The following is a 15,387-nucleotide window of genomic DNA, read 5'->3' on the forward strand; positions in this document are numbered from 1 at the left end:
TGTCATTACAAGTGCCCAGCCATGTTGAGTGATTCATTCAGAGTGAACACGAGTGAATCTGACTGCAGTAGATGTGAAAGATATTAATAAAAATTATGTTATATCAGCCAGCGCAAATACCTGTATTTAGTTCCTGTTTTCGGTCAAAGTCCAAAGTAGTCGATTGTCGAGTTCACGCGCATAGGTTTAGTTACTATGATCACGCGCGTGAACTCGACAATCGACTACTTTGGACTTCCACCGAAAACAGGAACTAAATACAGGTATGTGCGCTGGCTGAAATAACATCATTTTTATTAATATCTTTCACATCTACTGCAGTCAGATTCACTCGTGTTCACTCTGAATGAATCACTCAACATGGCTGGGCACTTGTAATGACACATCAAGGATGATAAGAGAAATAAAAGCAGGTTTAAAACTTGCCCCATTCAAGTCAACAGGGTGCAAATTTTTTAAATAGGATAACACAGTGTAGGCAACACCGATTTTTGTCGTTGTTCTCTGTATTGACAGCACTCCAAATTTACTAAAAATTGAGCTCAATGTTAAAATTGACCGGAGTTCTCCTTTAAAGGGGTGTTTGATTATGATTTCACTTTTCTAACTTTAGTTAGTGTGTAATGTTGCTGTTGGAGCATAAACAACATCTGCAAAGTTACAACACTCAAAGTTCAAAGCAAAGGGAGATATTTGCTTTTAAAGAAGTTGCTTTTTAAGGACTACAACATACGGCTGGTAGGGACTACACGACATTCCTTCCGGGTTAGTGACATCACCAACCCTAAAATCTACATGAACCCCGCCCCCTGAACACGATTGATAGATTATCAAGACAGAATATGCTAATCAATGACTAGAAGATAACTCCACATCAGCAACATAAATTCAGCAACTAACCATTCAGAAATGTCCTGTTGCTTCTACATGTTGTCACTTCTTCTTGAGTCTCTCCATCTTTGTCCGACTTCTATTATTTGAACATAATAGGCTAAAAGTTGTTGAAATTTTCAGTGCATGTGTGTGTGAAGTAATCAAAGCTGCTAAGAAGGAGCTGTTGTAGCTCCGCCCTCTCCCTCTTTCCGCCCTCATTTGCATTTAAAGGGACAGACACAATTTTGCTCACCCTCAAATATTTACAACTTTAACATGATATATATATAAATATCTGTGGGGTATTTTGAGCTAAAACTTCACATACACATTCTGGGGTCATCAGAGACTAATTTGACATCTTGTGAAAGGGGCATTTTACCAGCATAAATAAAGCTAGTGTTGCTATGTGGGCCTAGGTGTTTTTCAGTGTGCGTCTGTGGGCTTTTTTCACCTGTTCTTTGGTCCAACAGGTGAAAATGGTGCATCTGATCAGTTAGTAAAGTAGAAGCACAAACACTGCAGAACGACACACGCTGAACTTTAATACTTATTGTTAGAGGTTTGATCACATGCACTTGCACTAAATATGAGCAATAAAAATAGTCCTTTTGAATTTAAGTGTTTTATTTGTTAGGAAGTGCTTACAAAGCCACACATTTGCTTATGTGCACAGATGCTTACACACACAAAACTTGGAGCGATTCACACACACTCACGACACAAAGGCCTCATTGAGTTGACCCAGACGGCGGTGTGTGTATTTGTGCGTGAGGAACAGAACAGCTCACATGTTTCCATCATTGCAAAACAAAGACAGCAGCTCAGAGCAGCGAGGCCGTGCTTCTGTCGAGGTGATGCTCTCCTGACAAAGACAAGCGTTTCTTTAGGGTCTGACCAGTGCGAGATTTACACCGTCTTCCTCCTTTGTGGTTCCTGCGAGAGAATGGCTGTGCTTTCTAAACAATAAGGTCCTTTGGCACTTTTCAACACAAAAAGATTAATAAAAGCTGTTATTGTGTTCATTGTGAAGTTCAAGGGTTCAGTATGAAGCTGCGGGGCATCAACATAGGCTCATGATGGTTCATGGTTCAGTGGTGATATCACATATTTGAGTGAATCTCTGGGTCACATTTCACTCTAAAACGAAAATAAGAACATTTTAATTTTAATGGCAATTAAACATTTAAACCACCAAATTCTCCTTATTGTATTGAAACCAGGCAGTAATATAAATACAGTGATATGTATGTCCTGGTAGTATTTGTTGTGCTGCCGCCTTTTATTTATATTTTAAATAAAAAATAATGAAAAACAGTGATTTTTTCCTGTTATATACTCAAAAATATACTACTAGTAGAATAATGAGAAAAAATACTGGTGACAAAAAAGCAATTACAAAAGATATAAAATATAATTGTATTCATTGCTTTTAAATAAATGAGTGTGTGTATAAAATGACTGAAGAAAATGGTCTTTTCCAAGTCATTTTCATAAATCTCTCTCTCTCTCTTTATATATATATATATTTATATTATGTATATGTATATGCGTTTTTGGGGTGAAATATTCTGACATCTTAATGGTGGTTTGATATATACTGTACTATGGGATCATATTATGATTAGCATATTCATATGGCACATAAATGACTGCATCCCATGTATTTCAAAGAATGCCATGGCATTACCAACATATTAGTGTCCAAAAGCCTGGTAATACCTTTGTACTCTTTTGTATTGGCGACAGACAGAAAGTGAAAGGCAGGATAAATGTGTATTAAGTATTACTCGTCCTCCAGTCACACACACCCCATCAGCGCGGATGGAGGGGGTTGTGTGGCGTTTGGGAGTGTGCCGGCCTTTCCAGACAAAGGCAGAGAAACCCTTGTGATAAGATGAGCAGATTTCCTCTGGCTGGATTTGAGTTGGACTAATGCGAGCATTGGATCAAATCCCTCATCGTTGCGTTTAATGGGATTCCTAAATGGGCTTGTGTCTCGGCGTTATCCTAACTGAGTGTGCTTTATTGTACTTATTCACCTACAAACACACTTCACAGCTCATGTTAATAATGATGATAACCAGAGAATTATGCAGTCCAGAAGAGGACAGAGTGAAAATATTGAATGTTTTTTTTAATGCAGTCTGACCTTTTAAGCCCATTATCTGGTGCTCATCTCGTAATGACAATGTGCCATGAGAGACAGAAATAAACCAGACTAGAGAGCGTCATGCATTTGCAGCTCATGTGGAGTGTGTTTTTGTGCATCAGCTTTTCCCCATGGTAAATTCAATCACTGACAAATTTCATAAATTGGAAAATCAAGTCTCTTCTGCTCACTAAGTCTGCATTTATTTGAATAAAATGCAGTAATATTGAAAATTTGATTACAATTGTTTTCTATGTGAATACATTTGAAAATCAAAGCTGTATTTTCAGCATCATTACTCCAGTCTTCAGTGTCACATGATCCTTCAGAAATCATAATATGATGATTTGTTGCTCAAGAAACATTTCTAATTATTATCAATGTTGAAAACAGTTGTGCTGCTGCATATTTTTGTGGAAACGTGATACATTTTTTCAGGATTTTTTGATGAATGGAAAGTTTAAAAGAACAGCATTTATGTAAAATAGAAATATTTTGTAACATTAAGTGCCTTTTCTCTCACTTTTCATGCATCCTTGCTGAAAAAAAAAAGTATTAATTTCTGTCAGAAAGTTCCTACTGACCCCAAACTTTTCAATATTTAGCTTTTGGGTCATTCCATGTCAAATCAACCACATTTTCATACACATCCCCGACTCAATTTTTTTATTTTGTTCATATTTCTTTTTCTGAAGAAAGACAAACATTAATAGTGATGAAAGCCAAAATATTAAATTGCATGGATGAATAATTATCTTCAATTTAGAGGCCTTATATGGTTCAATCCCAGATATATGGAGATCTTAATGTGGCTCCATGAGTAAATTGTTAAATTGTACACATTTTTAGTAGTCAAAAAATAAATGTGTAAGTAAGTAGCTGTATGCAAAGTCACCCACATTTGGCTTTCAACCATTGAAAATGGATTAGGTTCAACAATTTGCACATAAAGCAACGTTGTCCATATCTCCTGGAATAAACATAGGGACATATAACTTTGGGGATAAAAGTGCTTCTCCCCATTTTTGAATGGTCTCTGTTTGGTATATAATGCAATAAGGATTGCTAAAGCCCAGAATTTACTATTGATCTATGTGTAAAAAAATTAATTATATTGTATACCCCCCCTGTAATTTGGCTTTATTTTTTTAGGTGAAAATTTCATTTTTACCACCCTCTACAAAATAGTGGATTATTTAGTAAATATTTATTAATTGCATGTATTTTTAATACTTTCATGACTATATGTTTGTGTTTCTTCAGAAAAAATTTGAGCCAATTTGGTTGAAAATTTGGTTGTTGAGTTGCCACGGAATGACCCATGAGAAATCTATGTCCTCATTTAGATATTAGTGTTTATGTGTGTGCGTGCATGCGTGTGTGTGTGTGTTTGTGTAATGTAGTGGTTAAGTTTATGGGTGTTTCGGAGACAGGCACAGACAGACTCCAAACCTGAACTCTGAAACCCCTGACAGCCCTGAGATGTTTTATTGGCGCTGCCAACGTCACATTCAAGAAAGGAATTCACACAGAATATTCTCTGCAGCCATCCATCAAAAAAATTACATGGCATTTAAAAAAAAAAAAATTATAGTGGTGGCTAATATTAGGATATCATGAATCCCTTTGCATACTAATATCAAGGATGCATGCAATCACACAAACCCATGGAATGACTTATGATACTTTTTCCTTAGTGAATTCAAGTGGAAACTTTACATTCTGTCCATTACGACCCACGAGCCTGTCATACCACATTCCACTGGGAAATCTCATCTCACAGGTTTGGTGAAAGCAGTTATTAAAAACAATTTGTATCAAGGTGTTCGCTTGAAACACACCTATTCACATAGGGGCTGCTCAAACAAACAGATCAATGTTTTGAAAGCGCCACAGTGTTTCACTCATAAGGAAGTAAAACTAATGGATTACTGATAGTCAGAATCTGTGCATGCAAAACCCCACATAAACCGAATTAGATTGTGTGTAATTTACAAATTGCATTTATGCATTTGAGGGATTGCTTGTATTCAAAGCAACTTGCATTGCATTCAAGCTTTACATTGGATCAGTGCATGCATACCTTGGGAATCGAACCCATGACCTTCGGCTAGTGCAATGCTCCACTGTTTGAGCAACAGGAATGCCTCTCTGTGTTTGTTTGTTTGTTTGATATTTTGTTGAATTTGATTTTGCTTTCAGCTACCAGTAAGAGTGTACTCTTAGTTCTGCTTTTTCAACATTTAAATCCACTTAATTTCTAAAGAATTCCGCAGATTTGGTCCCAAATTGGTGCAGAAATGCGAAAACCATCTGGGGATTTGGTGTCAGCAGTGTTTGTGTGTCGGCTGAGGGTAGAGGATTTAACAGGCATTTGAAGGAGCGAGAAAAGAAACGGGAATAATCTCTGCTTTCTTTAGTCACAATGAGGGTCGTAATCTCTCCTGTCAAACGCAGAATCAACACTGATCAGTACAGACACATTCCTTCAGCGTGAACATACGCCGTGATTCACTGCAGAAAAGCCCACCGTCAGTAATCAGAATGCTAATTATTTAGTTGATTGAGCTGATTGAGGTGCTCATCAAAGTTACATCAATCTCAGTTTGAGATGAGCTTTGAATTATAGATGGCAGTCAAAAATAATACGGTTGGTTTGTCGTTCTTCAATGCTTTATTTAAACGTCTTTGATAAGAGTCATTCCAGATCAACTGCTTAGCTGTGGTTTATTCTGAGCAGTGAATCGTGCCACGCTGAAAACGATCTGCATCTGTCTTTAGTTTGGTAATGGCCCTGGTAAGTTTCTTCAAATGTCGATTGCAAGCGTTCAACAAAGGCTTTCAGAAATGCTCATCCGTCATCCCTCATCAACAGTGCCGCGTGTATTTCAACAAGCCTCGTGCATATGAATTATTACTGATGCTGGAGTCTAAATTTAAATCCGTCTGCCGTGTAAAAACTTTCCCAAAGCGCAGAGCTCCACAGAGATGTGGTTTCTGGGTTTTAGTTCCCAGAGAAACATTGAATATTCTATTCTTGATCTGTAGACTTGAAGACTAGAATCATAAACTCAAATCCAGTAGTTGGGAAATTTCCTGTATTTTTTATGTATTTCATTAATAAAGAACTAAGGCTACATTCAGACTAGGGTAGGGATGCACCGATATGAACATTTTGGCCGAGACCGATGACCGATATTTTTTTATATTTGAAAGTCGATAGCCGATATATTGGCAGATGAATCTAAAACCAAATTTTTATATAATTTCTGAGAGTCTGATTACAAAAACAAAAGTCTCACCATTTAAAGCCATGTCCCAAGCACACAATTATAATGTTCTCAATACAATTTTATGTAGCCTATCTGACAGACTTGCACTACACATGTTGGACTTGTTGGACTGTATTTTCCTATTTTGAGGTGATTCAAACCATATTTCAAGCAATTCAAAACCATGGTGAACAGTGCGCATCTGAAGTGTCTCAGCTGAAGGAAATAACACATTATTTATCAGCTTTAAAATATTGTGCAAAAGTTCATTTATTTCAGTAATTCAACTTAAAAGGTGAAACTAATATATTATATACAAAGTGAGATATTTCAAGCCTTTATTTGTTATAATTTTGATGATTATGGCTTACAGCTTATGAAAATCTTTTCACAATATTCTAATTTTGAAGCCATAATCATAAAAATTATAACAAATAAATGAAATATCTCACTTTGCATGTAATGAGTCTATATAATATATTAGTTATATATACTCATTTTTCGCGTTTCACCCATATCTGCCGATACCGATATGGTGGCCGATATATCATGCATCCTTAATTCAGACTGCAGGTAAATGTGGCCCAAATTAGATTTTTTTGCTCATATGGGATCTGTTTTTGGCAGTGTGAATAGTACAAACCACATGGAATCCCAATTTCTTTTAATCCCAATTTAGGCCACTTCCATATGTGGTCCATAATCCGATACCGATATCTAATGCAATGTGACCTAAGTCTGAACAGTCATATCGGAATTAATGCAACTTTTACGTCAACGTTTGTCAAAATTCAGCACTCAAGGGAGTCACTTCAAAGATTTTACATACCTAAACTTATCAAGAACGTCGCGAAAAGTGTCTGAACTTACTACTATAAACTTGCAACTACTTACTTACTACTTACTTATGTAATAAATTGTAGTCTGCCTCGACCCAGATTCCACTCCAAAATATATTTTAGAATAAGCTCATCCCCAAAATGGCTTAATTATCATAGAGATGAAATAAAGTCAAGTTATATTGTTTCTTCACCATGGGTTGATTAAATCCTGAGCAAATGTCAGTTGTAGAATGGGACTGGGTGTGGGACACCTTGGGTTCACCGGCGTCAGAATGAACCTTAAACCTTTTATCCTGTTACAGTTTACACTTACAGTTACTATGTGTTAGAAGTATTACAGTGACAATATACAAGCAAAACATGTGGGCCCGTGTCATATAAATGTTGAAAAATACTATTTTTTTCGGATCCTCGAATAAAACGATATTGTCCGCTGGTATGGACGCTCATATAGTTATAGTTATCGTTATCGTTATAGTTATTGTTCTTCTTGGTGTGATTCTTTATCGGACTTAACGATGTGAGCATTTCATAATGTTTGAGTTCATACTGAGATCTCTGATTTAGGTTTGCAAACTTGTTTGTGGCGAGGAGACACATGTGAGATTACTGTGGTCTTTTTCTTCATTTAATCTCCGCTGTGTAGCACATGTAATCTCAGTTGTGATTTTGCTCTCCTGTGAGTTTCGTCCTAGTAAATAGCGTGTTGGCTTTATTTATTCACGGTTCATGTTTGAGTCGCATTTAGCTTGGCTTCATCTTTCAACATTGGTTGTTGTGTTTGGTTTGTGCGAGTTCCTCTGCCTTTGATTGCAAAAGCTGGTATGTACCGTGTGTTTCCTCTAGTCATTGTGGGAGTTTGCAGAACACACACTTGCTTTCCACGTGATTTGATTTTTTTTTTGTGTGTGTGTGTTCATGGTTTTTGGACATGATTGCATTGAAATACATGTACCATGGCAATTATTGCACAGCTCTCTAATACATTTAACTTGACAGTACTATAGTATTCTTGCAGTATCGTGTAGCCTATACATTTATTAATCAACCTAGTGTATATCAAGTACCATTATATGACCATGTTACGTCCTTTAGAGGATCCTGCTTTTTTAACCCATTATTGTTTGCATTCACAGAAGAATGTTAACCGCTTGTAAAATTGCTGGTTAACAATACCGCGTTTCCCGTGTGACTCAAGACCGTGCTTGTCAAAGAACCGCCTCGGTGCCGGTGTTGTGTTGAAAGTGCAGGCGCTGTAAACCATGTGTCGCATCTTTGTCTTTATTTTTGAGTAACTATGGAAACTAGGAGGGTCTGTGCCGCCACCGTACGGGGGGGTCACAGACATCTGGAGCGTTTCCAGCAAAAAACAGAAGAGAAGTGGCTTTTCTGTTGTGTTAAATCATTGAAACACACTCACGTCCCAACTGAGACTGGCCATTATGAGTTTTCTATACCATTGTATCTGTTGTGACTTCTCAAAGCAGAGCTTTCAGTGTGTGTTTAAGTGAATCTCTATGAAATTTAATTAAATATATAACAAAATAGTGTTTTAAGAATTGTTTCCCCCCAAAAATTGGTAATTTTCAGGAATTTAATAGTGTTTTTTTGTATTAAATGAATCATAAATTAAAAGAAGTACAACAAATATTACCGTGATATAAGTAATACTTTCACAACTAAACAAACCCTTTCACAATTGTAGTTTTTTTTTTTTTTACATTGTCTGCATTAAAATTGTGGGTTTAATGTTATGAAAAAGGATAAATTTTCTCTATGCAAATTATAATTTCTTTATTTATCTTGAGTTTGAAGAGAAAGATTCTTTCTCAAATAATTTTTTCACGATTCTGTCGCAAAGAATTTTGGTCCTAACATGTTTAATTGTCATGAAAAAAATAATTCTCTTTATGCAAATTCTAAATAGTTTTTCATGATTCCTTTTCAAAGAATTTTCTCAAGATTCTTACCATTAAATACTTCGATGTTTTTGGACTTAATGTGTTTAATTGTCATGAAAAAGGCATAATTTTTATGCACAATATAATTTCTTCTTTCTTTCTGTTGTTGAGTTTGAGGTAAAATGTGACCTGGACATGCTCCTGACAGGTTTAGTCAGATTCACCCATTTAGGCTCTCTCTGGTCTCTGGAGGAGTGAAGGAACATCTGCTGATGGGGAAATCAGCAGCGCCACACACACACACACACACACACACACACACTGCCACACCCGTACAGCCGGCAGCAGCAGATGGTCAGGTCTCGGTAATGTAGTGACCCCGTTGCTATGGGGACAGCAGGGCATGTCAGAGGGAGTTAATTGTTTCAAAGAATGTCTTAAATGACCAAACCTTCAGAACGTCCCACGCTGCCATTAGAAGCACACATACGAGGATGGGTCTCACGAAACCTGTCAAGAACATGTCCGGGTCATATCCACCCCTAAATCACATGAAAGAGAAAAAAGAAGCCTGTTTTAGGACCTTTTTGGCATTGTTCTCATAACTATTAAGCACATTTGATTCATTGATGCAATGTTTGATTTCAGATATTAGTGTAATTGCATTGCAACCAATTAAATTTTGCTTAATTAAGCAAAACTGGATGATGAGAGAGTATTTGAAAAAGTGCATGAGCACAGTGTGTTTTTGTGGGTGGACTCGAGTCGGATTGTGTTAATTACTTAATCTTCTTTGTGCGCTTTTGGACATAATACCACAATCAGGCTTTGATTTGATGAGCTTGTGTTATTATCAGACGCTTCACTTTCTGCTTTCAGTAGACAAGTCTTTACAATCTCAGTCTCGCTCTCCATGAGTTCATCTGTCTTCTTGACAGTGTCATATTGATGCAGGACGCATAAGGACGCGTACCACGACAGATCAATCTATATTTTATTAGATCTATGCTTGTGCTCTTTTTATTTACTTCCCAGTCTGCCATTATTAACAAAGGCTATGTTCAAAAAGATTGCCATTCTACCACATTAATCTTACTACTATTGCAAAATCCAGTATGTATAATTTTATTAGATTATAATTTTTATTTTTATTTTTAAGTTTGTAATATATATATATATATATATATATATTAGTGCTGGGCAAAGATTAATCGCAATATAATCCCATATGCTTTGCCCAGCATATAGCCTATATATATATATATATATATATATATATATAGATTATAGATATAGATTATATTGGGATTATATATTTGTGATTTTAATAGAACAGTATATAAGGCACAGTTTAAAAATGAAAGTAAAGTTAGGACATTGCCTTTCTAAGATTTCTCTTTGTTTAGATTTATAAAGCATTTCACGGCTTAAAATTTCTGCAAAGGTTTTTTTACTTTGTCATTTAACATAGGGCTGTTATTAGTGTAATGCATGTGAACACTAATCTGTTGTGGGTTTGTTATCAACATTACTATCCGATGAAACTAAAAAGACGTGGGCATTAAATATAATGTGGCAGCTGAAGTTTCTCTCCCAGCGCAGAAAAGCTTAGCCCTTCTATTGTATCATTTATATCTACAGTAAGTTGGAAAATTGCCGATGCCAAGCAGCGTTTCTCGACACAAGGAAATACATTTCCTATCTATTCAGTTCACTCTTCCCTGTTATTTTAACATTCCCACCCTAACCAGCACAAATGTCTTATCGGGAAGAGAGATATGGCAGGAATGTGGAAGGCATGATTTAGGAGGATCTTTCCCGGCCGTGTTCGTGCCGAGACCTTTTGGACAGCAGCGTGTTTGCGGTTTGTCATATTCACCTCTCCTCCCGTTGGGCTTTTGGGATTTGAATTACGACACTGACATCAGAGGTCACACACAATGGGGGGTTTTTCCCTGGTAAGCCCGTACCTGTGTTCCCATGTTCAGCTTTGATAGATATTTCGCCACCGGGGACCAGCAGTGTGGGAACGTGAGCACCTTAAACACACATATGAGCAGTGATCTCTTCTGTTCAGTATACATAGAAAAAATACATATACGCAGAGTTTACTAAATACCATGGTTATTTTTTTTTACAGTAGGGGACATTTAAACAACAGCGTTTTCAACTAAAATTTTTAAACTTTTTATGCGTTCATTTACGCGACGACGGCATTTTGGGTAGCCTGGCTCCGCCCTCCTACGTACTTCCACTCAATTTTCATTTTCCTTCTGTACTACGTCTGGGATTGTGGTGTATTCTTGGGTTTTCTCCAGTCAATTTTTTACCGGTCCAATCAGCGAACAGAGGGAGTGTCTGAGAACGATGACGTTGAGGTTGTGCGCTAGTTTGAGTCGTCATACGTCACGAGACTCACGACCAAACGTTAGCGATTGGTTATGGCAGATCCAGAGTGACTCTGTGCAGATCCAATAGTTTTAAACTTCAACAGAGGACACTTCAACTTCAAGGAAGTTAACGCTTGCCAATAGGGTATAAGTCGAACGTCGCATGACGAAACCGGAAACCTGGTCTCATCGCATCCGCTTGTCATAGAAAGTGTTAACAGCCGTATGAACTGACGCCGATATCTATGGAATTTTAAGGTAATCAGCTAACCTACCTATCTCACTTTGTTATTGGCGTTTTATTCTATTTAAATATCTTAACGTTAGTGTGAAGATTTTTTTTTTTTTTACTTTTAAATATCGATCTTCACATGCGAGGGACATTGGTTATGATCATCTTTGCTCGCTCCTTTTAAGTTATTTTGAGTAAAACAGTAAAAAAATGCATGAAGCACATACAAAAGACCTTAACCGGAAGCGATGCCTTCTGTTTTCCGGTTTCGTAATGCGACGTTCGACATATACCCCATGGAGAGAGGCCAGACTCTCTGTACAAATAAAATGTACCAGAGTCTGGTAGAACCAGGCTACATTTTGGGGGCCTGAAAATGCAAACTTTGAAAACGGGTTTCAAAGAGCACGTTTTTGAAAATTATACCGCTATCGTCTCTGTGAATTTGTGAAAATGGTGACGTCGTGTGCATGCGTAATACATGTTCAGTCTATAGACGTGTAGTGTTTCTTTACAAAGTGATATCGCCATCTACTGGCCTGGCAGCAGAATACAGCGTTTTAATCGTTTTCGCAGATCCATGTACCGTATTTTCCGGACTATAAGTCTAAGTTGATATAAGCATAAGTAAGCATTTATTTAGAAATTTATTTCACAAAATCCAAGACCAAGAAAAGACATTTATTCTGGAAAGGCAAGTTATTCAACTACACAATAGCACACAGAACAACAGGGTGAAAAGGTGTCCGGTATGTTAACGTAACACATTAACAGTTATTCAGCTACACAATAACATAAAGAACATATACCTGGGAGGCTGAATAGGCTTAATTAACATTAGCCAGCGAGTCCAACAAGCAAGTTACCGGTAAGCAAGTTCACCAAGCTCCCGATCTCATTCCACATCACTGAATCCATTGAGTTCTTCCTCGGTGTCGCTTCTGAACAACTCTGCTAACTAGAGCGCCCTCTCGCGGCTGTAGACGGTAATGTCAGTATGAATTAATTTTGATATATAAGTCGCACCTGACTATAAGTCGCAGGACCAGCTAAACAATGAAAAAAAGTGTGACTTATAAAATACGGTTATCGTTTTGACAACGCTGTCGTCTATATGTGAAAAATGCAAAGTATGTTTTAAGTACATCATTGTCGCTTAATTAAACGTACCCATAGTGATGCACCGAAGATTTTTCGGCATCCAAAAATGTTTGGTCGAAAAGGCACATCCCATCCACTGATCTATATAATGTCATTATATAGATCAGTGATCCCATCCAATAATCGCAATAAGCTTGGCAATTTGTTAATTTTCATATCAATTTTCAATTTATGTCACTTTTATAATAAAATGATAACGTGATCGGATCATCACTTCCTCTTTACTACTAGTTATAGTATGAAATAAACACGAATGAACATCATCCAAAGCATGTTGAAATATACAACTTGTAATGTAATCGTCAATCCGGAAAATAAATTAAATCTAAATGAAAACTAAAACTTTCATTTCGTTGTGAGTTTTAATAAAGAAATAATTTTGGTGCATCACTATTGATTTTATCCCTGTAATTCTATTAATGCTATTTCTCAAAGTGTGCTCTTTTAGGGCTCATGAGGCTTCAATTACATTACATTTCATTTCATTGAAGTATCAACTGTATCAAAAGTATTTTTTCTGATTTTAATAAAAACAGACCCAAATGCATTCATTTTTGTCATCCAGTGCTATAAAATGAACGTGGATAACAGCTCAGATCGTTTGATGAGAAATGCTTGAGATCACGTTGAGATTTTATTGTAGACTTCAGCATCTGGAATATCTGAGAGACATGTTTTCGATCTGTTTTGAAAGGAGACGCATGTGAGATTACTGGGGTCTCTCCGTTTAATCTCATCTCTGTCTAGGAGATGTCGAAGAGATCGTGTGTGTGATATTTCAGTCCTGTGGGTTTTCTGCTGAATATAGTATTTCAGATTTGAAGTTTATTGTGTTTCACCCTGCAGCGTGTAATAGGAGCGATCATGACATACGTCTGTGTGGAGCTGCGAAACACTGAATACACACCAAACCCTTTGTGTGTTTTATAACACACACACACACTCCCAGCAGGGAGAAACTCCTGCAGGTTTCCTCTCACTCACCGTGTGTCATCTGAGCTGACGTGTGTCATACGTGTGAGCTGCAGTTGCACAACTATCAGCAGAGATGTCACATAAACACTGAAGATTTATGAACACAGTAAAGCTTTTATTAGTGGTAACGTACTTGTTGCATGAATTTACTAGAACAGGGCTGAACTGGTTTCGTTTTTTTCTCAAACACACTGGAATTAGGGCGGGTATGATTGTGATGTTTTAAATCTGCCTCTGATTTAAAGACCCTATGATGCCCAAAAATATAAACTTTAAGCAGATATACACATTTACAGTTTTTTCTCTTAGAGCAAAACAGATCAAAAATATTAATGACTCCTCTTGTATTCAGGGGGGTAACCGAATGTTTATCGACTAACCCATATATTTTCATGTTTTGATATTTTCAAATTCCCAATTCGCTTACTCTCTGTTCTAAATAGAGTGTGCAAATCATGGTATGTTGAAATGAGTATTCCAAAGATTCTAGATGGTCTACTATTTCTGGTTTGAACACTCTAATATTCTATTAGAACTACAAACACTAATACAAAGTGTTAAAAAACTACAAACATGGTGGATATGCGAGACTGCATCTTAATACCGGGTGTAAACAGTGTAAATAGGGCCTCAGAGCTAAAACAATATTCAAAAACAAGGAGTATATATCATCAGACAGAGTGTAACGCAGGATTAGTCATTGTGTTTCCGTTATCTGTACTCTTTTGACCTCTATTTACCTTAGTCATGCTCAACTTTATTCGCATTAGTGGTGTGTGTTTTCATGCTGTAACCGGTGTGTGTGCACGGCTCATTTATCATATGTGTGGTTTGTGGTTGAAAGTAGCCCGTTAAACACTATTGAATCAGAGAAGAAAGCCACAAACCCTCCTCTCGCTGTCAGCAGATCCTCAGGAGACATGCAGTCCAGCTGAGCTCGTAACTTTGTGTTTTTCTGAAAACAGTGTGTTCATGATGAGACTTCTAATGCATTTCTAATTTCTCCACAGAAATCAACGAAGGGTTCTGTAGTGCTGGACTATGTGTTCAATCACGTGAACCTCGCTGAAACAGAGTATTTTGGGCTTCGCTATTGCGATCACAGTCATCAAACGGTGAGTGCTTGAAGATAATCACATGACAGCTCTTAAAGAAACAGATCATCCCAAAAGTTAAGATTCTCATGTCATTCCAAAAAGGGGATAGGGATATTCCAACCAAAAATGTTAATTCTGTCATTATTTACTCACCCTCATGTCATTCAAAACCTGCACTCAAAAAATATCTCTTTGGCTGAACATAAATCAATCATGGACAGTGATTCCACGTGATTGAAACAAGCAAAACCCAATAGAACCAACTAACTTGAATCAATGGTGTTCAATTAACTTGAATGAATGGTTTTAGTTTAACTTCAATGGTTAATGCTTCTTGATTAGTCATGTGATTTACATAACAACAAACTAAATATACAGTCAAACCAAAATTTATTCAGACACCTTCTTCAACATTTCGCACATTATCACAGTTTATTCGCTATAGTTTAGAAAATAGTAATAAAATATGACAAGAACTCTGAGTTATCAAAT

At 36.9% G+C, this 15,387-nt stretch overlaps 1 protein-coding gene and 1 long non-coding RNA gene across 3 annotated transcripts in view; one reads left to right on the plus strand and one right to left on the minus strand.

Annotated features, from left to right (window-relative positions):
- The window catches only part of epb41l4a (erythrocyte membrane protein band 4.1 like 4A), a 57,282-nt gene that overhangs the window by 3,427 nt on the left and 38,468 nt on the right, over positions 1 to 15,387 (plus strand). Inside the window, exon 2 of the mRNA XM_079599176.1 lies at positions 14,809 to 14,913. Within this exon, the coding sequence (XP_079455302.1) occupies positions 14,809 to 14,913 (105 nt within the window). The remainder of the gene's footprint in view (positions 1 to 14,808; positions 14,914 to 15,387) is intronic.
- Positions 1,569 to 14,821, minus strand: LOC306991404. Of its 2 annotated transcripts, XR_013796080.1 has the most exons (4): positions 14,686 to 14,821; positions 11,011 to 11,079; positions 9,492 to 9,582; positions 1,569 to 2,013 (listed from the first exon to the last, which is right to left on the minus strand). It is a non-coding gene; the product is annotated as an uncharacterized lncRNA (long non-coding RNA). The 2 variants fall into 2 exon arrangements; XR_013796081.1 differs by lacking the exon at positions 11,011 to 11,079 and having other exon boundaries at positions 14,686 to 14,816.

Source organism: Phoxinus phoxinus, assembly GCF_949152265.1.
Source record: "Phoxinus phoxinus genome assembly, chromosome: 23".
NCBI classification, from domain to species: Eukaryota; Metazoa; Chordata; class Actinopteri; order Cypriniformes; family Leuciscidae; genus Phoxinus; species Phoxinus phoxinus.